General features: G+C 48.6%; 1 protein-coding gene across 1 annotated transcript; it reads left to right on the top strand.

Annotated features, from left to right (window-relative positions):
- Nucleotides 1-694: 694 nt before the first annotated feature.
- Nucleotides 695-26,710, top strand: polrmt (polymerase (RNA) mitochondrial (DNA directed)). The gene is made up of 21 exons (XM_042342872.1): nucleotides 695-821; nucleotides 1,368-1,457; nucleotides 1,725-2,446; nucleotides 2,650-2,783; nucleotides 5,679-5,865; nucleotides 9,237-9,386; nucleotides 10,295-10,462; nucleotides 10,864-11,034; nucleotides 12,303-12,536; nucleotides 13,029-13,817; nucleotides 14,373-14,495; nucleotides 19,177-19,299; nucleotides 19,664-19,843; nucleotides 20,363-20,449; nucleotides 21,259-21,372; nucleotides 23,652-23,704; nucleotides 24,546-24,644; nucleotides 24,912-24,984; nucleotides 25,117-25,208; nucleotides 25,537-25,610; nucleotides 25,777-26,710. The coding sequence occupies exons 1-21, from the start codon at nucleotides 695-697 to the stop codon at nucleotides 25,824-25,826; spliced, it is 3,840 nt and encodes a 1,279-aa protein (XP_042198806.1). The 3' UTR covers nucleotides 25,827-26,710.

Below are 26,710 nucleotides of genomic sequence, written 5' to 3'. Positions count from 1 at the left end.
CATGATGTTAAATCTGCCGCCAGACACACAGTAAATCTGCCTGAAACGATGGAGAAATTGGTTTGTCAATTGGAACAATTTCCTTCAGCGGGATTCTTTAGGGATTAAAATGGGTAGAAGGTTTAATGTGGGGACCGAGTGAATCCTAACAAGAGCCCAGCATCTGGATTTCACGCCCATAACGTGCAGCAAGTGCAAAATAATCGACAGGAGTATTAAATACACAGTCAATTATTATTATTATTATTATTAATATTCTCTTCTCCCCCCCAGCGTGTGTGTGTGCATCACATTTCATTTAAAACATGTCACGCCTGTCTGTGGGGACGTCGCTGGGTCCTTGGCTGCTGCTGCGTTTCGCCCACAAAACGCACAGTCACTACACTTTACAGTGTGTCCTGTGAAGGGCTTCGAAACGCCTCGACGACGTGATCAGACGCCGGGATTATTATTATTATCATCATCATCACTGGTTCATATTGACATTGATTGATTGATTGATGGGTTGATTGATTGATTGATTGATTGATTGGTTGATTGATTGGCACAGACACGTGATGAGGGTGGGGGTGGGAGCGCGCGGGGCATCTCGGGACTTGTAGTCTCTCCCCAGCCTCACTTTCCCGGCGGGCCGCGCGGCGGCGCAGGCGCAGACCGGCCCCAACAACCAACATGGCGGCCTAACGCGGGCGACATGTCGCTGCTGAGGCTCCGCGGCCCCATCACCGCCCTCGGCCGCCCGCGCGCCCCCCCGGCCTGGCAGCGGGGCCTGCACCCCCCCGGCCTGCACCCCCCCGGCCTGCACCCCGCCCGGAGCTCAGGTAAATACACCCCCCCTCCCCCACACTCTCCCCCACACATACTCCCCCCCTCCCCCTCCCCCACACTCTCCCCCACACACACTCACCCCCACACACTCACCCCCTCCCCCACACCCCCCACACACTCACCCCCACACACTCACCCCCTCCCCCACACATACTCCCCCCTCCCCCCCCCCCACACTCTCCCCCACACACTCACCTCCTCCCCCCCCATCCCCCCCCACACACACCCTCCCACACACACTCCCCCACCCCCCCCCTCCCCCACCTCCACACACTCACCCCCACATACTCACCCCCACACACACACTCACCCACACGCCTTCTCCACACATTCACACACTCCCCCCCACTCCCCATTCTCTCCCCCACACACTCACCCCCTCCCCCACACACTCACCCCCTCCCCACACACCCCTCCCCCCACACACACTCCCTCTCCCCCCCACACACACTCCCCCCCTCCCCCACACCCTCTCGCCTTACCTTTACGCACCTCGTGGCGAAAAGAAAATCACTGTCACAAAGTTGATGATCTTTCAGGAAGACCTTGGATTGTCTTTAGAAGAAATTACTCGTCAAGTCTCCTGCGGGAGGATGACTGGAAGAAGCAAAACTTTCATCTCCTGGAGGGTAAGTGCTTCACCTTTACCTTCAAATCTCCCCCCCCCCCCCCCACCAACTGGCTCTCGTTTCCTTCAAGCGTGGTGTGTTTTCCGTGGGAGATCTGCCAGTGGATTGGAGGCAGCCATTTGGAATGTCATACGCAGTGAAACTCGTTGTGTTGTTTGGATGTATGGCTGCTGTTATGCATCATCTTTAAGCTGTTCTGTTCCCTGACTGTCGCCGTGTTTATTTATGAAAAGTGCCTCTCATTTTGTCGCTTCTCTTTGCCCCCAGTGCTGGAAGCGCGATTACAGCAGCTCCAGGCAGATAACCCGACTCAAGTGAGACACACCGTCGACGTACAATTCATCGACAGCGTGAACGTAACCTGCCTGGAAAGCCTGACCAGCTCGAAGTCGCTGGCCTCTCCGCCGGCCAGAGCATTCAAACAACCTACCTGCCCGCCCGAGAGGGGAAAGCTGCCTGAACGACACGGGAGCGAGGCGGAGAAGGTCAGCGCCAAAGCCACCTCTGTCCCGAGTAAATGGCTGGAAAAACTGAAGAAGGAAAAGCGTAACAAAGTCAGGAAACAGCAGAATTTAGCGAAAAAGATCAAGAAGGCTCCCCCCCAGTCCGGCACGAAAACACTCTGCAAATCCGCAGGCGCCAAAGTCACATTCAGCGCCGTGAAAGGCAAGAAGGGGGTAGCCAGCACGGAGACGGAGTCTATCTCCTTGCCTGAAGACCCTCAGGGGTCCACCCTCGCTGAGGTGGAAAGGCTGAACCTGGATACTAATAACTGGGTTTCTTTTGCTGCTCAACTGCTGGAGGATCGAGAAAGCAACAAGCACTGGGACGCCCAGCGGAACATTCTAGCCTACGTCGAGGCCTGCAGCTTCATCGGTGACCTGGACCGGGCTCACCATTGCGTCCTCTTCCACCATCGCCACCTGAACCGGCGCAAACACCTGAACATCAAGATTTACAGCGTTTTAATGCGGCTTTGGGCCAAAAAGGTGGGTGGGTTTTACGGGTGACCTGAGGCGCCGCAGTTAGCATCGGTGTTCCCCGTGTCCGCCCGCCCGCCTGCGTTTCTGAGCTGTCTCTTCTCGGGGCAGCTCGGCTACGAGGAAGGGTGTGGGGCAAAGGGCAGCCGAGGAGCGAGGGCAGAGGCTCGAGGGGTTAAGGCGGCTTCGATGGTTTGCTTTTTTGTTTGCAGGTGTCACTGAACCAGATCGGCCGGCTTTTCAGCCTGGTGGAGGAAGCGGAACTCAAACCAAAGCTGGACTGTTACGCAGCAGCGTTGGAGTGTATGGGACGCATGGAAAGTTGTGCCTTTCACGTGATAAGGAGGCAAGTGCTGATGCTCCCCCCCCCCCCCCCATCCCTTGATAAACCAACCTCACAAACATTTACTCCTCGTTCTTGACCATAATCCACCGCCTTTTGGGGGAGGGAGGGAGCTGCAGATTCCCACTAACCCGCCTTTGTGTGAAAAATTGCCTCTAATTTCACTCCTAAATGGCTTGGCTCTAATTTTAAAACGAGGGCCCCTTGTTCTGGAATCCCACCCCCCACCACCACCAGAGGAAACCGTTTCTTTATCTCTACCCTATCGAATCCCTTCTCCCACTTCTCATCTCTCCCCGCAACCCCCCGCCCTCTCTCCAACCCATTACAGAGACGTGAGCAGGGGAAGCACTTAAATGCAATTTGTTGTTGTTGTTGTTGTTGTCGATGAGGTGAGCAAATGCTCTGGAATGCGTTGACCGAGGGTTCAATCGGTTTGGCCACTAGGGGGCGCGGTTGCCATCTTCCCCCACAGGGAGCCTCAGCTGTCAGATGAGTGAAGGGAGGGGGAGTGGTGGGGGGGGGTGTGGTTCGGTCTTCGCTTGCGAAACATCGATGATGAGGGCTCCTGATCGGAGCCTTTCCATCTGGGCGTTTGAGTGACCGCCACCAGCCTGGTCCTCTCCCCGGGTGTCCCGTTCTGCTGTCTCACACGAGTCCTCGCAGTCAGTCGAAAGACCAATTAAAAATGTAACCGGGGTTTATGGGGGGGGGGGGGTTGAGCCCAAACATTCATACTTGTGACTGATTTTTTTAAATCTAATGGTTAATGCAGAGATTTGAACATGTCCCACGACTCTCCGAGACAGAGAAGGGATTTTCCCTCAGCGCCCTGGCCACTAGATCAGCAATAATATTTGCGTTTGATACAGCGCCTTATCACATTGCCGAGACCTCTCAAGTCGCTTCACGTCGCTGTTAAGTTACTGTGTGTATGTATGTGTGGCTGGATGGAGCAGCCAATTTATGGCGTGGTCGAAGAGGAGGGGTTTGAGGCAGGACTTGAAGGAGGCTAAAGAGGGGGCGAGGCGGAGTGATTGGGGAGTGGAATTCCAGAGGTTGGGGGCAGAGTGGCTGAAGGCTCTCCCGCCAATGCCACTGCCAGCGGGCTGATCAAACACACAGGCTGATTTAAACCCGCTGTCGTTGTAAGGAAGTGCTCTGGGACGCTACTCTGTGTGAGGGGTACTGGGTAAAGTGGTGGTGGTTGTTGTAAAACAGGGACTTGTTTGTGTTTGTGTACCCGGAATAAGCTCTTTCCCTCCCACAACTGGCGGTTAGTTGGCAGGCACAATAGGCGATATTAATAGAGCAACACGTCCCAGCCGTTTCCACTCAGCAGTCCCAGTGGCGACCAGCTTGCTTGACAACCGGCAGGGGGGTGGCGGAGGGGGTGAGAGAGACTGACTGTGATTCCGTGGTGGCAGGTGGATTTCTCTGATAGGTTTTCCTCTGGGATTGGAGACTGGGAACCATCTGCGTTTCAGCAGCAGCAGAACTTCATGCTCTGACAAAATGGCATTGATGCGGAACTATTCGGATTTTTTTTATCTCCTCTCTCTCTCTCTCTCTCTCTCTCTCACTCTCTCTCCTTCGCACAATTCACCTTAGAAAAGGAATTGATGCTACTGTTCTTACAGCAGCTTCCCCCACCACCCCCACGCTGGCCTCCCTTCGCCGTGTATTGATTTTCATGATAGATTTTGAGAAGGTGATGTTTAGCGCAGACTGGGAGTCGCCAGTTCTAGCTGAAACATTAGCATTTTTCCCCTAGGCTAACGTGACGGGAGGGATTGCGGGGGAAATGAGCTGCGGAGGAGCCTTTGAGGAGAAACCCTTTCATTTCTCAGTGAAATAGCTCAAAGCTTGATGGCGTTCCCTTTTATAATGTGCAGAGCAAGGTCGGGCTGCAGGCACCCTGCGCTATTGGTTGCGGACGCATTTAGCAACTCAACAGACTCATTAAACATTTACAGGCAGCGAGGATTATTTTGGGAGTTATTTTATATAAACATTGTGGAGTGTATCATGACTTTCCCATCTTCAGACATTCCTATTCGACTGTGCCAATGGTCACTTCCCCCTCCCCCCACCGGGACACTGCCCTGCGTGAGGGGCTGTTGTGTAAATGCAAGCTGTTGTTGTTGAGGTGAGGGGAGGCTGGATTGTTTGTGGTGGGAAAATGTCACGGTTGCCCGACACGATGACCTTTCATGCCAGTTCAAGTGCACCCGCAAAACACAGTCACTACACTTTGCAATCAATCCTTCGAGGTGGGCTCCCGACATGAAAGGGACAAAAGATGCTCACACAAAAAAAATTACTGCACTTGTCCTTTCTCTCCCTCCCCTCCCCCCTCCCTTCCTCCGCACGGCAGTGAGTAACTAGCAGATCTCAGTTATATTGGTGCTGAGGTGTAAGTCGTCGATCCTGAATTATACCATGTTCTGTTACCTGGTACTTGGTACTTGTCAGAGGGTCCAAAATAACTTCAATGGCTATTTACAATCATAGTCACAGTATTTCTGGAGATGGTGTTTATGAATATGTAACTGCTCATTAGATGAAATTCATCTTAGCTACTAAATTCATCTTAATAACACTGCTGGTTTCACGGTTCATTAAGGCGGAGAGTTGAGTTGAGCCCCGCGCGTGCGCGTGTGTGTGTGTGTGGGTGGGAGAGGGAGGCAGTCAATAAGGCAATGGACTCTTTAACAGTTGGGGAGGGTTTCTGAGCTTTAAATAATAATAATAATAATAATCCTTGCATTTGATTTAGCACCTTATCACGTTGTTAAACGGTCGTGAAGCAATTCCCCTCCCCTTCCCCCCCAAAAATGGCTAAGGAATTAAAACTGTGTGTGTGTATTTGTGATGTGAACGGCACTGTGTTCCCAGGTGTCTTCATCAACTGGAGGAAGATGGCTTCACGCTGCAGGAGCTGCTCAAGGGCTGCCTCTTCCACAAGGATGAACGGGAAATGGTGATGAAGGCCATCCGCGTGGTGGAGCCGGACTTCCAGCTCCCGATCGAGCCAGCAGCCGAGGTCTGCCGGTCACCGCTGGTGATGCAGTTGTACTCCAAGGTACAGAGAGGAGCGAGCGGTGGTGGTGACATATACTGTCGGGATCTTCACTTGCAATCGCTTTCCTTTTTCTGTTAATAATAATCCTTGCGTTTCCCACAGCGCCTTATTACGTCTTCGAGACGTCTCGTGCAGTGACTGTATATTTTATGGGCGAAACGCGGCAGCCAATTGTGCACCGCAGCGTCCCCACACAAACAGTCTTGGATCTTAAACGTCTCGTTGTTTGACGACTGGCTACTTTGGGTGACTTAATTAACGGATGCAGTGAAAGAAAAGGTTGACATTATCATGCCTGACCCCCTCCCCCGGATCCCCGCCCCCCAACCATCCCCCTTTCTATTTATATCCGAGACCACTTCATGAAGTGTTTCTCCCGTACTGTCTCCTAGCTCCTCTGCTGTGTTGAAACCATTACTCATTTTCGTTGTCAAGTGCTTCTGGTGCGAGTGGACGCGAAAATGACTGTGCAAAAATCGTGGTTTAAAGTGGATTTTTTGCAATGATTCACTTTGTTTAAAATTCCTCTGGGACATGTGACTGGGGAAGGTCGGTACACAGAGCACTCGCCTCGCGAGCGAGACAACCTGGGTTTGATTCCCAGCTGGGAGAAACGTTAGCCAAGTTTCCTTACTCCACACGCCCTCTGTTTACTCAGCAGTAAGTAGGAACCCGGTTGTTAGTCGATTGGCGGATCGCTTTTCAGGGGGTAATAATCCCTTCAAAATAAAAAAAATGAACAGTAATAACATCTAATTTGATCACTCAATCTCCGATTGTTTGTGAGACGCTGCTGTGCGCAATTGGCTGCCGGGTTTCGCCCACAAAATATACAGTCAATTCGCTTTATGATGGATCCTGTGAAGCGCTTTGAGACGTCCCGAACACGTGATAAGGCTCTGTATCAAATGCCAGGATTAATCTATTATTACACAGACTATTGGGAACAAATTCTCTTTGCTGCTTTCAACCATTCAGTCTCTATGATGACATGATGCTCTAAAATACTAACGTGCTTACGGTATTGATGGATAAGCCTTTTTAAAAAAAACTCAAAGCTTTTTTGTGGGTTGGGGTGTGTGGGCAAGGAAGAGAGGCTTAAGGCCCTGTGAGGTGCTTATAGCTGAGCTCCTTTGTGTCTAATTTAGTAGCTCTGCTTTTCACACCGTTCCTAATCCCTCCTGACAAACACTCGTCTGATTTAACGGGAAGCAGACACTATTCAACAGGGTTTTACCTCGAGAGAGAGAGAGAGCGGGAGAGAAGCAGAAGAGGCGTCTGCTCTGTGAGATCAGAGGTGACTGCATAACCATGACAGGACATTGCTGGCATTTGTTATCTGGGCTGTTGTTCTACACGGAGCGGCTGTGCTTTGTGTAAACCGAGACAATGATCTGTCGCGGAGTGTACATTATTGGCTGCCAGAGGAGCTGATATTTCTACATCTGACAATTTATACACATGACGATTGCTAGTCTTGCAGAAGGTAATAATAGTAATAAACTTTGTATTTGATCCGGCGCCTCATCACGTCATCGAGACGTCTCAAAGCGCTTCACGGGATACGCTGTAAAGTGAATTGACTGTGTATTTTGTGGGCGAAACACGGCAGCCAATTGCGCACAGCAGTGTCCCCACAAACAGCCGTGGATTCAGTGACCACATTATTACTTTTATTATTCATATATTCATTTTGAAAGGATTAAAAATCCCGGAAAAGCGGTCCGCCAATCGACCAACAACCGGGCTCCTACTTACTGCTACGTAAACAGAGGTGTGTGTGTGTGGCGTAAGGAAACTTGCATAACATTCGCCTGTGTGATTTCAGTGCAGTTTACGCAGTTTCAGCATTAACATACAGAACAAATAGCCGTCCTCGCTTGAAAGTCCAAATTAGGTTCCCGCTGACTGGTGCAGAGGATGAATGTCAGGTAGTGATGGATTGTGTAAAATCAACCCAGGAGTGCCTTCAGACTCCAGGCTGTGAGTTACTCTGCTGTGCATTTGCCTCTAGGACCTGCCTGGCTCTCTTAGTGATGATAATAACAATAATAATAATAAATTTTTTTGATCCTGTGATCACGTCTTCGAGAAGTCTCAAAGCACTTTACAGTGTACACTATCACGTGAATTGACTGTATGTTTTGTGGGTGAAACGCGGCAGCCAATTGCGCAGTGACCCACAAACAGCCATGGGATTGAGTGACTAATATTATTACTGTTATTAATTTTTTGGTTTTTTTGAAGGGTGGGGGCCCAGTTATGTTCTAACCTAAGGTAACAAGTATGTGACAGCTGGGTAAGCATTCATTATTACTGCATTGAACTTCACAAGTTAAAGCAGTGCCAGATGAACCCAAGGCTCATGCTGTCTTGTCTTTTCACAGAGTCGAAATAAACCCTTGTAAATCCTGTGATCTCTCGCTAATTTCCTTTCACACAAATTTTTCTTTTTCCATAACCAGGGATGGGTGTAGAATCTACTAACCGTACGTTGTACACGTTCTGAAAACCTGCAGTAACTTCTGAGGCAGCTCCTAGCAGCCTCTGGGAATAGTGTGACTGCCCAGCTTTTTAGCTGTTAGTCTGACACAGGAATCCAGGCGGAATTGAGAATTCTGGAGTTTGCCAACGGCATCGCCGTTGAGAAAAGACCGGTATTTTTAGTCCCCAGCGCAAGACTTGCCAAAAGCACTTTGTAGGAACAATAAAAGTTTCACATTTTTAACCACTACTTTCCTCGCCCATCAACACGTCAGCAACCGTGATATAGAGTGGGTTATAAAACAAGTAATTAAAAATATATAATAATGAAAATTTGGTTACTCAATCCACGACTGTTTGTGGGACGCTGCTGTGCACACATTGGATGACTCATTTCACCCGCAAAATATACAGTCAATTCGCTTTATATTCTGTGAAGCGCTTTGAGACATGTCGAAGACGTGATGAGTTGCTCTATCAAATGCATTGACATAAGCACACAGACTCGGTGCTGCTTTGTGTTTAGCTTGTGTTTCCCCACCTAGGCTAAGAGTGTCGGAGTTTCAGTTACTCGTGCAGTTGAATGAACGACCAATAACTTAAGGTGAAAAGAAAACTAAAGCCCATTTCAATGGGTTAGCACATCTGGATTTCGTTTACAAACAAAATACCCCAGATACATTGATTCAATGGTACGTGTGGGACATTGCAGTGTGCAAATTGGCTGCCAGGGTTTGCCTTGCACACAAATACACAGTCGCTACACTTGACAGCCATTTGCCTTGGAGCTCTTTGGGACATTACGGGATCAAACGCCAAGGTCGCTGTTACTGTCAGGTGTGTCGAGGAGAAGTCACGCTCACTAACCCGCTCGGTTTTTGTTTCAGGAAGAGCCCATCGCTTACCCCAAACTGGACCTGCGTGTGGAGGAGCTGAGACAGAGGTTCAGCCGGCAGCTGAGCCTGGAACAAGCCGACACCGTCACCATCAACTCCATCGAGGCAGCAAAGCCGGTCACGGAGAAGATGAAAAGATCGGTAGCTACATTTTTTGGGTGGAGGGTCAGCCGGGTGTCTTGAGACACGGGGAAACCCAAGAGTCTCCAGGCCAAGGTGCTTCCATGCATCCCACCCACACATGGAAATCCCGGAGTGTGCGTTGGGGTAACTGCTGGAGTCTAACCGGCTAAAACCATACAGCTTGCCGTTGATATTGCTGTCTGGCCAGCTTTCCCGCTGCTTGTCCAGCTAGGACCACCCCGCCCATTAGGGCTTTGGCTTGCAGGGTTAACGGGAGCTGAGGGGGAAGATTCCCTCAGCCGGGCATTAGCTTCCTGTTCAGTGCCAAAGAATCCCTTTTAAATACCCTTTTCAAAAGAAATGTTTTGAGTTTTTGAGTTCATAATCTTCCCTTCAAAACCAGTCACAACATGTCACTGTGGCAGATAATTCCCCTCCCCTCCTCCTCTCCGCCTTCAATCCCTATTTATAGATGTTCCTGACCTGTGTTTACCTTCTGCTGTCAGATGCTTCCGTGATGGTTCCCGTGTGTGAATCGCTCAGTTTGCTTTGTTCTCGTACGTCAGCCTTCGTCCTGGCTTCAGGGAGCAGCATTTCATTGAATTGCATCGAAATTTACAACCCAGGTCGAGAGGACGTCATAAACTGCTTAACAGTAATGGCCAGGCACTCGAGCTGGGGGTGGGGGGTGGTCGGAGCCGGGAGCCGCGGTGGGGGTGGGGGGCGGTTTTAGACACGGGTCAGTTTCCAAAACCAGCTAATTTCTCCCCACACCTACACACCCTCAGTTTAAGAGCTGGGTAATTTATTACAAATTTAATACAAATTAAAAAAAGAAGCAGTGTAAAGCAGTATAGAGCGAGCGGTTCATCACCGAGACTGATCGGCACTAACGGGAAATACCGTCCTCTTTCATCGGACTCCAGAGGAGACGCCTGGCAGATTTACGCTCGAAATGGCGGAAATCTCTGCTGCAGGCATTTCGCGACTGCAAGCTCCTCTTGGCCGGTGACCCTCGCCAGTCCTGGAAAATGAACATCTACCCGTACCTCTGTCTGCTGGACGACAAGGAGTACGTGGACATTATGTTGCAGGTATGAGATGGTTGGGGGTGGGGGGGGGGTGGGGGTTTGTGGCAGTAACGACGACACATTACATTTACGCAGCACCTTTCACGTTGGGGAGGACTTCCCAAAGGCGCTGGACAGCCGAACTGGGGGTTGGGATCGGGAGGTGGGGGGAGAGTAGGGCAGGGAGGGCAGAGGTAGGAGCATGATAATAATAATAAGAACAATAATAATAATCCTCGCATTCGATACAGCGTCTTATCACGTCTTCGAGACGTCTCAAAGCGCTTCACAGGTTACACTGTAAAGTGAATCGATTGCATATTTTGTGAGCGAAACATGGCAGCCAATGGTAATGAAATGTGCCTTCCCCCCCTCCCCCCCCCCCCCCCACCGCAATTCCCCCGACCCCCCCCCCCATCTTTCAGAGCATCACAAATCTCCCCCCAAACGGCGAAGCGTTGCTGATTATGTCGAAGGATCTGGGCAACCGAGTCTACAACAAATACTCCGTACGGAAGAAGATAAAGAATGAGATGGTGGCTAAGATGAAGGACGTTTATGGAGCTTACGTTGAGCTGCTGGCAAAGGATACAGAGGTAACTGTCTCCATAGGAACATAGGAAACACTAGACGAAAAAAAGACCAAGGTCCTTTCAGTTCGCCTTCATTCGTCAGCAGGGTGTCTTGACACATGCAGAAACCCATCATTGTTGCTTAAGAGTCTCCAAACCAAACTGCAAACTCCTACACATGGAAATCCTAGAGTTAGATTGTTGGAACTGAATGCTCTCTCTCTCTCTCTCTCTCTCGTATCCTGCTTGCCCAATTCCGCAGAGTATTAGGCGCAGGTTGGCAAGAGCCCAAGGCTTGGCGAGGGGGAGCTCAGAGTGTGTGTTGGGGGTAACTGCTGGAGTCTATTCCAGCTAAACCTAGTCGCGTGCTACAATAATGGCGGTCTTGATAGCAATTAATTCTTTGTGGATCAGTCTACAACAGAGTGGATGTTGAATTGTAACCCAGGCAGTTCGGAAACGGGCTGCGGTTTAATAATCCTTGCTTTTTTATTTCAAACTGAACAAAAAACTGGTAATATTGGATTGAAGACTTATTTATTATTCGGGAGATGACAGAAGGCACTTAAAAGAAAATGAGTTATTTTCCCTGTTACATCGAGTCCCTCTAACTCAATCAGTAATTTGAAGTCCTGCCTAAGTGTCGTTTGGTATAACGTGAAGTGATTTGTATGTAAAACAGTCACCTGGAAACTCTGTATGGAATGAGCTTTGGGGTGACCTTATCTGTCAGTTGGATTACAGCAATTGTGGAACCTGCTGTATGGTTTAATGTCAAACAGTGTAATATTGTGCATTATGTCCTTAGTTCTGTCACTGTGTCCTGCTGTGCTCTTCTGATTTCATCTGCCTTTTGTTTGGACCTTTTCTCCCAAGCATTGACCAGTTTTATAAATTCATGAGTTGGGCATTTACACTACAAACCTCCAGTCTGTTCGTCTGTGTAAGTGACCGTTAAAATACAACTAGAATATAATTACAAAAGGGGGAGCGGAAATCTGAAACTCTCTCTCTCTCTCTCTCCCCCCCACCCCTCTCTCTCCCTGCCCCAAAAGGCTGTGGATTATGGGTGGGATCCATTCAAATTTTCAAGCCTGAAATGGGCAGATGTTCGTTAGGTCAGGGTATCAAGGGATATGAGGCAAGGTCAGGTACAATTGGAGTTGAGGTACAAATCAGCCAGGATCTTATAGAATGGCTGAGCGAGGCTCGAGGGGCTGAATGGCCTCCTAATGTTCTTATGTTCCTATGTGTGTGTTTTTTCCCCCCCCCCCTCCCTGTTTCAATCCGAGGTGAATGATTACCTGCCCCGGGAATACTGGGCGAAAATTGAAGCTGAAATGAACTCGGGGCCATCACTAAGAAGTGGGGACACTCTCTGGCCGCACACCCTGATCATACAGCTAGGGTCTCACCTGGTGGATCTCATGGTCCGCGACATAAAGATCCCCATCAACAGCTCGAGCGGGGAGAATAGATACATCCCCGTGCTGTACCACATGTACACCTTCCGCAGTAACAAACAGGTGAGGGCGTCCTGGCTTGGTTACCCGACTGACGCACCTGTAGCTGAGTGGTTAGCGCGCTCGCCTCGCTAGCGAGAGAACCCGGCTTCGATTGGGCAAGGTCAGGCAGGACGAAACATTGGGCAAGTTTCCTTACTCCGCACGCACACGCCTCCTGTTTACCAGCAGTGAGTATGAACCCGGTTGTTAGTCGATTGGCGGATCGCATTCCTGGCGGTACTAACCCCTTAAAAAAAAGTAGTAATAATTTAGTCACTCAACCCACGGCTGTTTGTGGGACGCTGCTGTGCGCAATTGGCTGACCCGTTTCGCTCACAAAACACGCAGGTCAATTTGCATCACAGTATGTCCTGTGAAGCGCTTTGAGACCTCTCGACGAAGTGATAAGGCGCGGTGCCAAAAGGATTATTATTGTTGTTGTGTCCAGTATATTTCCATCTCGACGTGTAAAACCTCCTCAAACCCTGACTGACGATCCTTTTCCTTTGCCAGATCGGTTTCATCAAGCCTCATCCCATTCTCACCCAGATCCTTGCCGAAGCCGCAGAGACCACCCTGAGCTTTGACTCGTATGTCATGCCGATGGTGTGTCCCCCCATCCCCTGGATATCCCCCAGTTTCGGGGCTTACACCCTGACCCCCACGAAGCTCATGCGCTGCTTGGACGGTGCCGTGCAGCACCAGCTACTGCTGGAGAAGTCCCAGAGCAGCGATTTGCACGCCGTCCTCGATTCCCTCAACCAGCTCGGCAGCTGCGCCTGGAAGATCAACCAGCCCGTCCTGGACCTGATCGTCTCCATCTTCAACCACAAGGGGAGCGAGGAGCTGGAGATCCCCCGCCCCCTCTCGGAGGCTCCCGCCAAGCCCCAGTGCAACCCCAGTCGCGAGCTGAGTGCAGGACAGAAGACGGCCTTCAAGCGGGAGGTGGCCGGGGTCAGGAAGAAGCTGGCCGAGATGCACAGCCTCCGGATGGACGCCCTCTACAAGCTCTCCATCGCCAACCACATGCGGGACGAGGTGTTCTGGTTCCCGCACAACATGGACTTCAGAGGGAGGACCTACCCCTGCCCGCCCTACTTCAACCACCTGGGCAGTGACGTCACCCGGGCGCTCCTGCTGTTCGCTGATGGGAAGCCTCTGGGGGAAGGTGGGTTGACCTGGCTGAAGATCCACCTGGTCAACCTGACCGGCCTGAAGAAAAAGAGCTCGCTGAAAGCCAGGCTGGCCTACGCCAACAAGATGATGGACGAGATCTTGGACTCGGCGGATAACCCTCTCACGGTAAGTGGTGGTTAAAGCAGAATCGGCACTGGACTCGGGCCGTTTACAGAACCGCATAGTCAATCATTCAGCGTCGAGTTGCTTTGCTGTTACGGTTCTGTTTTCCTCCGCTTTTGATTTGAACCTGGAGTCAAAAGGTGCGTGGCTCTGTGCGCATGTCTTTATGCGCGTCAGCTCGCACACTGGTTAGAAGAGAACGGCTGCTTGGGCTCAGGTTTATTGCGATACAACTCTCGCTAAAGTTCGGGTGGGAGCTTTGTTTATCCACAAATGAAGCCAACTAGGATGGACAGTGGACGCAGATCATTTGCTCTCAATTAATAGCGCTTGGTGCATTTCTCACCTAAGACCCTGTTCTCTTTTTTTTGTCCCTTACCTCCTTCAACCCTGTCTCAAGACACTCCTCCTCCACTGCGCCATCGGTCACCCTCTTACCCCCACCCTCCCTGCCTTCCACCCCCCCCACACACCCACCTCCCTGACTGTCCAGCGGCTTGGGACGTCCTCCCGACCTGAAAGGCGCTGTGTAAATATCCCGTGTTGTTGTTTTCTCAGGGGCGGAAGTGGTGGATGAATGCGGATGAGCCTTGGCAGGCTTTGGGCTGCTGTATGGAGATAGCAAGTGCAGTGAGATCTCCTGACCCGACCCAATACATCTCTCATTTCCCAGTCCATCAGGTAGGTTACTAATTCTGACTCATTTCAGTGTGGAGCTAAAGATAAAGCACGATAATAATAATAATAATCCTTGCATTATGATACAGCGCTTTATCACACTTTCGAGATGTCTCAAAGCGCTTCATGGAATATACTGTAAAGTGAATTTATTTGTTGATTTATGTTCTTTGAAGGGATTATTACCCCCAGAAAAGGGAGACAGCAATCGACGAACAAGCGGGTTGCTACTTACTGTTAGGTGAACAGAGATGTGTGTGTGTGTGGAGTAAGGAATCTTGCCCAACATTTTTGGCCCTGGCCAGGAATTGACCTCAGGTCCTTTCGCTTGGAGGCGAGAGCTCTAACCAATACGCTAAGAGTAACACGCTGTGTGTTTTTCATGGGTAGTGTCCCACCCTCTTGTTGAGGAGAGGTGAGCTTGGTTAACGGGAGACGAAAATAGAAGGTTGACCAGTCGATCGTTTTCTTTCAAAATTTCCTGGGAGATTGCTGAGGCTGCTTGTTGCCTTATGCGTATGCAATAGGTTCGATTTATCATTCTCAAGCTAAGCTTATGTACCGCTGGAACAAGCTAAGCGAGCCGCTCCCAAGAGATTACAACCGCATACTCGCAAAGCTTTGTATGAAATTTGTGTCGCCTCAAACCCTTAGGGCAAAGCATAACACGGCTTGAAATGTCATTACAAAATGCCTTGTGTTTTTTTTTCGGTTCTGAACGTCTGAAAAAAAATCATCTTTTTTGTGCCGTTAGTAATCTGTCGCAGCATTAATTTGTAACAAACCAAAACTCTGGAACATTCTCCCTTTATATACTAATAATAATCCTATTTATTTATTATTATTTATTATTATAAATGTATTAATTTATCTCTCCGCCTTGCCCCTTCCCTTCTTCCCCATCTTCAGACCGCGCCTCAAAACCTTCCTCTTCGACCGTGCCTACGGTCACCTCCGCCCCCGCCCCCGGGCGCTATCTAAATGCAAGTTGTTGTTGTAAACAAGTAGCTTTTTAACGGGTCCACCTGAAGATGCAGACGGGGTTTAACGTCTCACCCGAAGGCCGGCACTGAGCTGAAATGGTCCCTTTTATTTCCTTCTGTGGTCAAAACCCTTTCTAAACCGATCCAACGGCGCCGTTTGCAATTGTAGCTGCTTTAAATCCAGGAAACGTCTGCAGATGAACGATAGCAGAAGCCACACGCAGCCTTTACTCGCTCACAGTGTGAAAGACGCTATATGTCATTAATTATGCATGTCACATAAACCAAAGCATCCTAATGACCTTGAGCAACACACAGCGATGCTCCACTGATTACAATAAGCTGCACGAGTTGTGCATACTACTAATCTGTGGGGAAGGGGGAGAGGAGGGGGGTGGTAATGGACAGGAGGTGTTTTGAGTCCCTCCGCTGTCTCATCTCTTTGTAAAACGAGAGAACTTAATGTGCAACCTTGGCAAAAACACAACCGCTGTCCAAATGTAGAGGACATCAAGGCAGCAGCAATCTTCTGCTTGAAAACGAGCAAATTCTAACCTTGCCTCCCTCATACCCGTACAGCAAAGTCACCTGAAATCAAAATATATGCAAAGCGCTTTTCTTTCGCCATCCCGGTTTATAATTACGATTATTATTATGATTATTGTTATCACTACGAGAGAACTGAGGGCTTCTCTCAGTCTCCGCTGAATGTCTTTATACCGCTCCGCAAACCACAACAATAATAATAAATCTGGCGTCTCTTTTGTTGGCTATTTATTCAGTCACAAAAAAAATGATTTGCGTTCAAATTGGATCAGTGTGGAATCGATTCATTAGATTGAAACCCTTCCCCCCCACCCCCCCCACAGTAAAGCAAGGTCATTGAGTTTCATAATTCTAAGTGTATTCCTCTTAACATTGATATCGAGTCCCGAGCAACTGCCGGTTTGGATATAGAATGTCATACAATTGTTTTAATCATTTATTTACGTACAACTACATCCAGCAGAGACTGAGAGAGAAGTGCTCAGTTCTCCTACAATAATAATAATTAATAAAAATATTAGATTCATAATTAGAAATTAATATAATGGTGAAAGGAAGTGCTTTGCCATATTTGGACTTCAGGTGCCATTGCTGTACGGGTACATTTCATTGAAGCTTATTGTGTTTTTTTAATATAAAAATATATATATTTTACCCACAAAATATATAGTCAATTCACTTTATAGTATATTGTGTGAAACGCTTTGAGACATCTCGAAGACATGATAAGGCGCTGTATCAAATGCAAGGATTATATATATATATATATAAAATCAAACCTCCTCGCTGTTTGATCTTTATTCAGCTTGAGATATTCTACTCTAATTTCAACCTACGTGCCAGTATCGCATGTAAAGCTTTGCTCTAGCGCGAGGTGAAGGTGATGGCTTGAAAACCATTGCTGTGCGGCAATCTGAAATCCCTGTAAGAACCTGCCTGTGTAGCCCGGAGGGGTAGTCGAGACGTTTCTGCATTAGTGATGCCGGGCTTCCTGTTCATTACACCGAATCACTAAAGAAAAAAAAATGACGTCGGGTTCTGCAGAGAGAATAATATAAAAGCGGAGAGCCGTCGAATCAAAGCGTTTCAGGTCACGTCTCTAGCGGCGAGAGTCAAGGTCACCTGAATCTTGAAGTTGCGAGCGTTGTCTTGTCTTGGAACCATTGCTAGGCTTCCCATTTTTATATTAGATATGATATATAAAGTTGGGTTTTACAAGGCTGTTCAGGCTGCCCTGGCGGCGAGGGGAGAAAACTATTGGACCGTTTGCAGTTTAGACTTGAAACCCATCTCGTGCTCTGACCCAGGATCAGGAGCTGTGACACAATGACAAATACCCCCAAAAAAAATAGTTGCATGTCTTCCAAGGTGGGTGGGGTGGGGGCCAAGTCTGACAAATTGCTTTTAAGAGTTTTCCTGGGGTTCTCTCTCCCCCCACCCCCACCCCTCCTGCCCCTGCCTTGGATAATGCATTGCATTTTTTGGGTGTCTTGACACACGCGGAAACCCATCACCGTTGCTTAAGAATTTCCAAACCCAACTGAGAATTCCATGCATCCCAACTACACATGGAAAACCCAGAGACCGACTATTGGAATGGAATGCGCTCCCTTTCTCTCTCACTCTCCCTCTCCCTCCCTCGCACTCCCTGCAGAGTTGCATCCTGCTTATCCAATTCCGGAAAGTATTAGGCACCGGTTGGCGAGAGCCATGGCTTTGGGGGGAGCCCAGAGTGTGCATTGCATTTGATGGTCCTGTCCGAGGTCACATCTTGCCTGTTTCACACGTGCTCAGAAAGCCACTGGCCTCGCTGTACACATCTTATTGGCACGAGTGGGTTAGATCGTTAGTCCTTACTTCCTGCACCCGCACAGCGCCAGGGAAGTGACGTCAGCGGTGTCCCGATGACCCGGAAGTTGGTTGTTTCCAACCCGACAACAAACTGCCGTTATCCCCGGTTTCTACTGCAGAGAGCAACGGCAAACAAAGAGATTAATTAAAAGCAGATGAAGTGAAGTTTAATACTACAGTAGGCTGATTGCCAGAAGGTGCTCCTTTGACTTGCTTTGCATCTTGGATGAATGAGATCTCTGGCATATCATCCTCGCCCACAGTATACTCCAGCCAGCAAGTGTCTGTAAATAAATCAGACACTGCTCTGCTTGATAAAACAGTACAGAGTGTAAGCAGATTCGATAGTAGCTTTCAAGAAGGAATTGGATAGCTACTTGAAAAGGAAAAATGTGCAGGGCTTTGGGGGTGAGAGAGGGGTGGGGGGGATCTGGACTAGCTGGTAGCTTTCAAAGAGCTGGAACAGCCACGACGGGCCGAATGGCCTCCTTCTGTGCTGCAAGATCCTATGTGTCGCATCTCAGCGTCAGGCCTGCGAAGCGCTTTGAGACACCTCGACGACGTGATAAGGCGCTGTATCGAATGCAAGGCTTATTATTATTATTATCATTATTGTTCCACATTCCAAGACACTTCCCCTCCGTGAAGGCCGAATACCATCAATGTCAAATTGTTGTCCTGGGGAAAGATCTGATCACAGAATGCCAACAGCAATCCAGCAATCTGAATGGAGCCATTAATTAAGATGGACTCAATCCCTTAAGGTCCCGGTCTGAGACCCACATCACCTTTGTACAGGTTTTTCACAAAGGATATTGCTGTCCTGTGGCGCATTGCACTGCCTGCGTGTTTTGCTTGCTGTTGCATATTTACTTGAGAGTAAATCAATGCAACACTCTCTCTCTCTCTCTCTCTCTCTCCCCCTCTCTCTTCTCAGCTCTCTTTTTTTTTTTCTCTTCCCCCTCTTTGAAAAGTGACCTGCAAGCCTTCAGGAGCTAAACCAATCGAGGTTGACTGTGTTAGTATCGATGAGAAGGCTTTTATTCTGCTGCCGCTTACTTTGCTTAGCAATTTAACCCAAATGTAATGAAGGGATAACATGCAGCTATTTTGGGGGGAGGCCGGAATAGTAACAAAAGCATTTGGTTCCGTCCTTTGATAAATGACATCCTCGCTAGGTGGCGGAAAATATTAGTTTTTTTTTATTTTTAAAGGGGAAAAAAAAAAGGCAGTCAATTAGGACCACTCTGATGGCAATTGCAATCGCTGCTCAGTAAGTAATTCACTCCCGTCTGTTGTCACAGGATGGATCGTGCAATGGGTTACAGCATTACGCTGCCCTGGGACGAGATGTAATCGGTGCAACCTCAGTCAACCTTGTGCCCTGTGAGGTGCCACAGGATGTTTATAGTGGGGTGGCTCAACAGGTGAGTGTCTCTGAACCTCCCTCCCTCTCCTCCTTCCCTCTTTCGCTCCCTCAGACCCTCTTTCCCTCCCTCCATCTATCCCCAGGTAAGATTGATTGAGAGTGTGCGGTGCTGGGTGACCAGCGTGTCATTCACCTGGCGTGAAGGGCAACGACGACAACCGATTATAAAGCCCTCCTCAGGCAGGATAGCGTCCCAGAGCTTCGCACAGCGGTGTCAAGGTGTCAAGTGGTTGTTTTGCTTATTAATAAAACCAACCCCGAACATGTTGCTGAACTGAGCTTGTCTGAGCCGGCGCTTGGTTGAGCTGTTACCTGGGTTGCCTGACTGACCGACTGACTTTGTTATTGTCTTGGCTTCTCAGGTTGAAGAGTTTAGGAAGCGGGATGCAGCGAAGGGGGATAGAATCGCCCAGATCTTGGAGGGTTTCATCAACCGTAAAGTGGTCAAGCAGACGGTGATGACGGTGGTGTATGGCGTCACACGGTTCGGAGGCCGTCTGCAGATCGAGAAGCGATTGAAGGAAATGGAAAATTTCCCCAAGGTGCCAGAGGGGGATTGACTGTGTTGTTTTGGGAGGGGGTGGTGGGTGGGGGGGAAGGTTTTTTGTGTTGTGTGCAACGTTTATTGCTGATGCCTTTCCAGGGCTTTTCCTGTTCAATCCCACAGTTTGGTTGCGGATTTTTGGGATGTGGTGACGGAAACTCAACTGTGCCTCAAATCCGATGCTTTCTGGGTTATAAGTGGCAATGTAAGGACATAAGAATTTGCTGGCGAAAGAGGACCAAGGTCCACCTAAGTTTGCCTCCCACCGTCCTGGGCAGGTGCCTGACATGCCGTGTCCCAGCCCAGCCTGTGCACTACATCCCCGAGATATTATTTTCCAGCAGAAATCTATCTCATTTGTTCTTGAAACAAATAGCACTTTCTGCTTCCACCGTCTGTCTCCCTCGGGAGGCCTGTTCCACACGTTTACTACCCGCCCGCTGGAGTAGTGTTTCCACAGCGACATTCACAGCAAAGGTTCGGAACGTGAAAGGTTGACCTTCCGCTTTGCTTTCAGGAGCACGTGTGGGAAGCCTCGCATTTCCTGGTGAAGCAGGTGTTCAGCAGCCTGAAAGAGATGTTCACCCTCACCAGGGAGATCCAGGTAAGCTCACGATAGGGAGCGACGCAGGCTAAATCCTGCCTCATCATTGTCACAATTCGAGAGAGGACAGCGCCATATAAATCCAAGTTGTTGTTGTTGTTTACCATTATCCTGGCTCGTCCAGCGTGGTTCAGCTATCGCATGGGGAAGTTATAGGAACATAGGAACAGGAGGAAGCCATTCAGCCCCTTGATTCTGTGCCGCCAATCCATTAATCATGGCTGATTTGTACCTCAACTCCAATTAGCCGCTCTCGCCCCATATCTCATGATGCTCTGACCTAACAGAAATCTATCCACCCCAGTATTCAAAATTACAATTGATCCCACCATAATCCACAGCCTTTTGGGGGAGACCAAGTTGTGAGCAACAACATACAAAATCTGTCTTGAATACTCATATCGGCTGATACTTTAGAACAGCTTCTAGTTTTCTGCGTATCCATCTAAAGTATATACACACAAATATATATAATATTCTGTATTTTTAAAGTCTTACTCTTTCATTCCTTCCTCTGCCTGGTCTCTCCAATGCACCCACCCAGCACTGATCAAAAAGGCTGAGGTTACTGCACCATTTTGTGTTTGGGATTGGTTTTGATTTCATCCAGAGCAAGCTGCCGGGTCACTAACTACAATTAGCCCCCTCCATTGTGGTGGGCAGGTGGGCTTTGAACGTGAACCATCGAACGGTAGAAATTTACAGCACAGAGGGAGGCCATTCAGCCCGTCATGCCTGTGCTGGGCGGTACTGTCAGCTTTTTCTAATCACTTCCCCCGGCCAAAAAATAAATAATCTTTTATCTCCAGGACTGGCTGACAGAAAGCGCCCGGCAGATCGCAAAATCAGGGCATTCAGTGGAGTGGGTGACACCGTTGGGATTGTCGATTGTTCAGCCTTACCACAGGACCAAGACCATGTTAGTAAGTACAGGAGTCCTGTAGCTCAGTGGTTAGAGCACTCGCCTCACAAGCGAGAGGACCCGGGTGGGATTCCCGGGCAGGTCAGGTCGAGACGTTGGGCAAGTTTCCTTACTCTCCGCGCACGCCTCTGTTTACCCAGCAGTAAGTAGGAACCCGGTGGTTAGTCGATCGATTGGTGGATCGCTTTTCCGGGGGGTAATAATCCCTTCACAAAAGAAAATTATAATAACGATTTGGTCAATCAATCCACGACTATTTGTGGGACGTCGCTGTGCGCAATTGGCTGCCGCGTTTCGCCCACAAAATATACAGTCAATTCACTTTACAATGTACGCTTTGAGGCATCTCAAAGATGTGCTAAGGGGTTGTATCGAATGCAGGGATTATTATTATTAAGATTCCCCTTAACATCAGATCTCCCCTTGTATCCCAATGCAATTTTTGAATATTTAATGCATAATTTTTAATATTAAAAAGAGAGAGAGAGAGAGCGATGGATTTAGATCCGAAGTGTTTAATTTGAAAACCTTGAAACTGAGGTGAGGAGGCGGTAATTTTGGAAAAAATATTTAAGTTCAACCGTAATTTGTTTGTTAGCTCAGCAACGTCCCCTGTGAGTGAGCGAGTGAGTGAGTCCGTAAACTCATCATTCGATGAGTTGTGACATATCTGATTGCTGCACAAATTAGGACGTTCGTTCGTTCTTCAGCTTAATTAGAATTACTGAGAGCGGCTTTCCTTCCTCGCTCACAAGCAGTCTATTTAGCTGTGTGCGCGTACTTGCGTGTGTGTGTGTGTGTGGGTAACATTCATTAAGAGTTAACAGGAGCTGCGCGTGATTAACTCAGCTTGCCCTTAACCTTTTGTAAGTTATGCGTAAATTGCCCCTGAAATGTCTCTGGGGATTCGAGCAGTTTGCTCCTCTGCAATCCGCAGCCTGCTTTCCAGACGGCTTAGTGAACGCTGGCTAGATTTCAAGGACACGTCGGTGGAAAGGTTAAAAAAAACCTAAAGGCTGCGGGGTTGGGGGGTGGGGGTTGGTAGAGGGAGGGGGGTCGACGAGAGCAAATACTGAGAATGATTAGATGGGGAAAGCAGTCAACTGTCCAGCTTCTCCCAGTCTATTCGATGTCCGTGTGTGAACTATAATTATTATTATAATAATCCTTGCGTTTGCTGTAGAGCCTTATCGAGGCGTCTCAAAGCGCTTCACAGGATATGCTGTAAACCACATTAACAGCACATTACAATCACACAGCGCTTTTCACGTCGGGAGCACATCACAAGGCGCTGGACAGTCAGGGATTTGGACCCGAGCTGGGGGTTGGCATCAGGAGGGGGTAGGAGGGTGACTGAAGGCGCAGTTGAAGAGGAGAGGTCTTGAGACATGCCTTGAGAAGGAGGGAAGAAAAAGAAGTAAAGTGGAGTGATTGTAAATGCTGTATTTCGTGGGCGAAACGTGGCAGCTAATTCGCGGACAGTGACGTGAGAAAAGACAATTTGCAGTCTTTTAGCTGGTCCCAAAGCAACCATTTAGATATAAATATATATGTATACATTAACAAATAGCAGTGCTCCATCTCTCGTACCCTTCGGTTGATTTTGTGAGCAAAAGAGTTTGCTAAAGTCCCTCTTGCATTTGCCGACACAATCTGCCTCTGTCTCCTTGGGTCGTGTTAGTGCCTCAAAACCACATATGGGTCCTTCACTATTATTGTGACTGATGTTGGTTTGATGAGCAAATACCCATCTGTTCGCAAGCAGTGTTTGTGCTGCTGTGCTCAGAACCTAATGTATTGCTCGCTATTGATCCCTGAGGCATTAACAATCCCAGCAATTAATTGTCCTGTTTCATGGGGGATGAATCTTTCTTTGGAAACATTTTAATAATAATCCTTGCATTTGATACAGCGCCTTATCACGTCTTCAAAACGTCTCAAAGCGCTTCACAGGATCTGCTGTAAAGTGTTGTAACTGCATTATTTTATGGGCATCACCCACAGCAGTGTCCCACAAACAGTCGTGGATTGGGTGACCAACGTGACTATTATGTGGATGCAAAAGGAATATTTAACCAGTCCTAGGAATTGCATTCAAAGCCTTTTTTTTAAAAAAAAAGACCCTAACGTTGCAATCTATCAGGTTTTGCTGTAATCCGCAGTTGGCAGTGTTTGATAAACGGGGCTTTTGGTTTTGCATCACACAGTTTTCACACAATCGATCAATATTAGGCATTTATTTCAATCCCACGTCTAAAACCATCTTCCTTTTTCTTACAGCTCAGGAGCAACATGCAGTACTTGAACCTGCAAATAAGTCACGACGTAGCTCAGTAAGTAATATCCAATATAGTAACGACTTGCATTTACTATTGTGATAAGTGCTGCAGCAAACACCAGACTAATATTGTTATCTGGAATGGATTTGAATCGAGTTTGTTTTTTTTTGCTGACAAATGACCCTGGAATAATCGGCTCGGCTCAGTTTCGCCCACAAAATACAGTCAATTCGCTTTACAGTATATTCTGTGAAACACTGTGGGTCTCAGACTGGTCCCTAGTGAACACCGACTCGCAAAGCAAAGCTGCTCTCCCTCTCCTCTTGTCTGTACTCAGAATAACCAGGTCAGATGGCCAGGTGCTCACTGGCTTGTGTCACAGAGATATCGTGGCGACTGTGGTGGGTGGGGGGAGGGGGGGAGATGTCTGGGAAGCCCTTCCAGTAAAATACATCTTCCTTACGTCTGGGAAGAGCGAATCTAACATAACCTGCTTCTGGTTACAGTGTGCAACCTGAAACTGCCGCCAGACTTGATAGCAATCAGTAGTCGATTGGCGGATTGCTTTCCAGGGGGTAATAATCCCTCCAAAAAAAAACCAATCATAATAATAATAATAATAATAATAACTTGGTCACTCAATCCACCACTGTTTGTGGGAAACTGCCGTGTGCAATTGGCTGCCGTGATTCCCCCACAAAACACACAGTCGCTCCACTTTACAGTGGAATCTGTGAAGCGATTTGAGACGTCTCGACGACGTGATCAGGCGCTGTAACAAATGTAGGGATTGTAATTATTATTATTGATTTCACCCGCACGTGACTTTAGTCAGGTGGTCGGGCAGTGAGAAGAGAGAGAGAGTTGACCTTGTGTCTCCCCCATCCTCATGTAGACGGCCCGACACAGTCAAACAGAAGAACGCTTTTGCACCGAATTTCATCCACTCCCTCGATTCAACTCACATGATGCTGACAGCGCTGTACTGTTACAGGTGAGAAGCCTCAGACCCCCACGGTAGTCCCGCAAAAATAGACCACGTTACAAACGGGGGGTGGGGGGGACAAAAATAATTTGGTTGTTATTTTATTGTTATTTGGAAAATAAAGCTAGGGTTTCAGATAAAAATGTGAAGGCAGAATGTCCGGCTCCTGACACTCCTGACGTGTGTTGAGTGGGGGGTGGAGTTTAATTTGTTTTAGGAAGAATAATTTAAGAAATCTTTATTTAAAAAGCAGTCGTCGTGTTTATTGTCTTTCAGGGCGGGGCTCACGTTTGTCTCTGTCCACGACTGTTTCTGGACGCACGCCATCACAGTCGACGTCATGAACAAGGTAATTGTTCCCTCGCTGCTTCTCTGCTCTTGACCGTACGGGAACCACACGGACACTCAGTGACCGCACCTTAAATGTGAATAAATAGAAGCTTTTTCTCACGTTTTGTTTTCCTCTCTCTCTCTCCTTCAGATTTGCCGCGAGCAGTTTGTGGCCTTGCACAGCCAGCCCATCCTGAAGGATCTCTCCAGGTTCCTGGTGAACAAGTACCTTCCTTACATTCCGTGAGTAACAATGACAACGACTTGCATTTATATAGCGCCCTTCACGGAAGTGGAGGGGGGGGGACGGGGGGATAGGGTCCCGGAGCGCTTCAATTGGGATTAGTGCTGAATCCGGCCAGAATTCCAATCAGTCTTGGTCCCTTTACATTGAGTAACACACAGCGTTAACAGCGCGGAAACGGGCCATTCAGCCCCCACTGGTCCGTGCCAGTGTTTGTCCCCCACCCCCCCCTGCCCACGAGCTCTCTGCTCCGCTGTCTATATTCTTTTGGTCTGAGAGCGAAAAGGAGACGCGTCATGTGTGGGTTGTTCTTGTGTGTGTTTGCAGCCAAGACCAGAAGAACAAAAGGTTCCAAGAGTACAAGAGAATGCTTGAGCTGCTCGCTGAAGTCCCAGAGACAGGTACGGACAGCAAAACCCCACATTACAGTTACACATCGCTCGTTCACGTTGGGAGGATGTCCCGGGGCACTCCGACACACATCTAAGATTTTATTATAATTATTATTATTATCACTATCATTATTTCTCCAGCGCACCATGAGAGTTTTGTTCTTTTCTCTTTCAGGAGAGTTTGATTTACAGGAGGTGAAGGAATCCACCTATTTTTTCAGCTGAGTAGAGCTGTTCTGTTTGAGAGGATCGATGGCCGGAAAGCACGGGATCGAAAACACGCCCATCGCGCGTCGCGAATCCGCCGCCACTTAAAAGGCTTTGCGACAGCAAGGGAGAGAGAGAGCGCGCAGCACGTCAGAGAAGAGACTGGAGATGCGTCTCCCAGCCCAGCACCAACCGAGCTGCTAAGCCAGGGCCTGCTTCGGGGTTTTAGGTGCCGCCTGGAATCTCCACCGAGGCGCGACTGATCACCGGCCGTCAGTGCAGTGCCAACCGCCGCTGTGTTTCAATCAAGTGGAAACGTTCGCAGCTCGCGTCACGTTTCGCAAAGTGATCCGCCAGAATTCGGAGCCTCGAAGCTCCCATCCGCGACCGACGCCGTGATCGATCGATGCCGGGGCCCGGAGACAGCCTGGAGGAATTTTTTTTGTAAAAAAAAAAGAAGAAAAGTTAAAAGATCGGCACTTAAATTTTGCACAACTCCGGGGGGTAAATGCCAGGAGGAGGGAATCCAGCCTCGCAGATATTTTTTCGACATGCGTGTGTTTTTACAGCTGTTATTTTCTTGCTGACAGAGACTTGGATAAAACAGCATTAGCCCGAGGGACAGAAAGGACTTGATAACCTCATCACCTCATCCACGTCAACCATTTTCTGAGAGAGAGAGAAAGAGAGAGTATTGCGGAGTCAGCGGTTCCAAAATAAATATTTTTTTCTTTCTTTCTCTCTAATCCAGTAAGCCTCTCGGGTTTTTAGTTCTGTGTGTGTGAGTGTGAGTGTGTGTGAGAGTGCGCGCGTGTGTCAGTGTGTGGTACGAGACGAGAGAGCATGTATGTGTCTGAGTGGTAGACGTGTGTTTTTTTTAAATAAAGCTATTTTGTAAGGGA

Source organism: Callorhinchus milii, unplaced genomic scaffold (genome assembly GCF_018977255.1).
Source record: "Callorhinchus milii isolate IMCB2004 unplaced genomic scaffold, IMCB_Cmil_1.0 Scaffold21, whole genome shotgun sequence".
Classification (NCBI taxonomy): domain Eukaryota; kingdom Metazoa; phylum Chordata; class Chondrichthyes; order Chimaeriformes; family Callorhinchidae; genus Callorhinchus; species Callorhinchus milii.
The sequence above is the reverse complement of the archived record's forward strand: the minus strand, read 5'-3'. Positions and strand labels throughout refer to the sequence as shown.

Bases quoted from the DNA above. Each gene is read 5' to 3' on its own strand.
- polrmt (XM_042342872.1), top strand. From the start codon at position 695: ATGTCGCTGCTGAGGCTCCGCGGCCCCATCACCGCCCTCGGCCGCCCG. The intron at 1,458-1,724 runs GTAAGTGCTTCA...CTTTGCCCCCAG, and splicing joins AAACTTTCATCTCCTGGAGG to TGCTGGAAGCGCGATTACAG. The intron at 19,844-20,362 runs GTGCCAGAGGGG...CTTTGCTTTCAG, and splicing joins AAATGGAAAATTTCCCCAAG to GAGCACGTGTGGGAAGCCTC.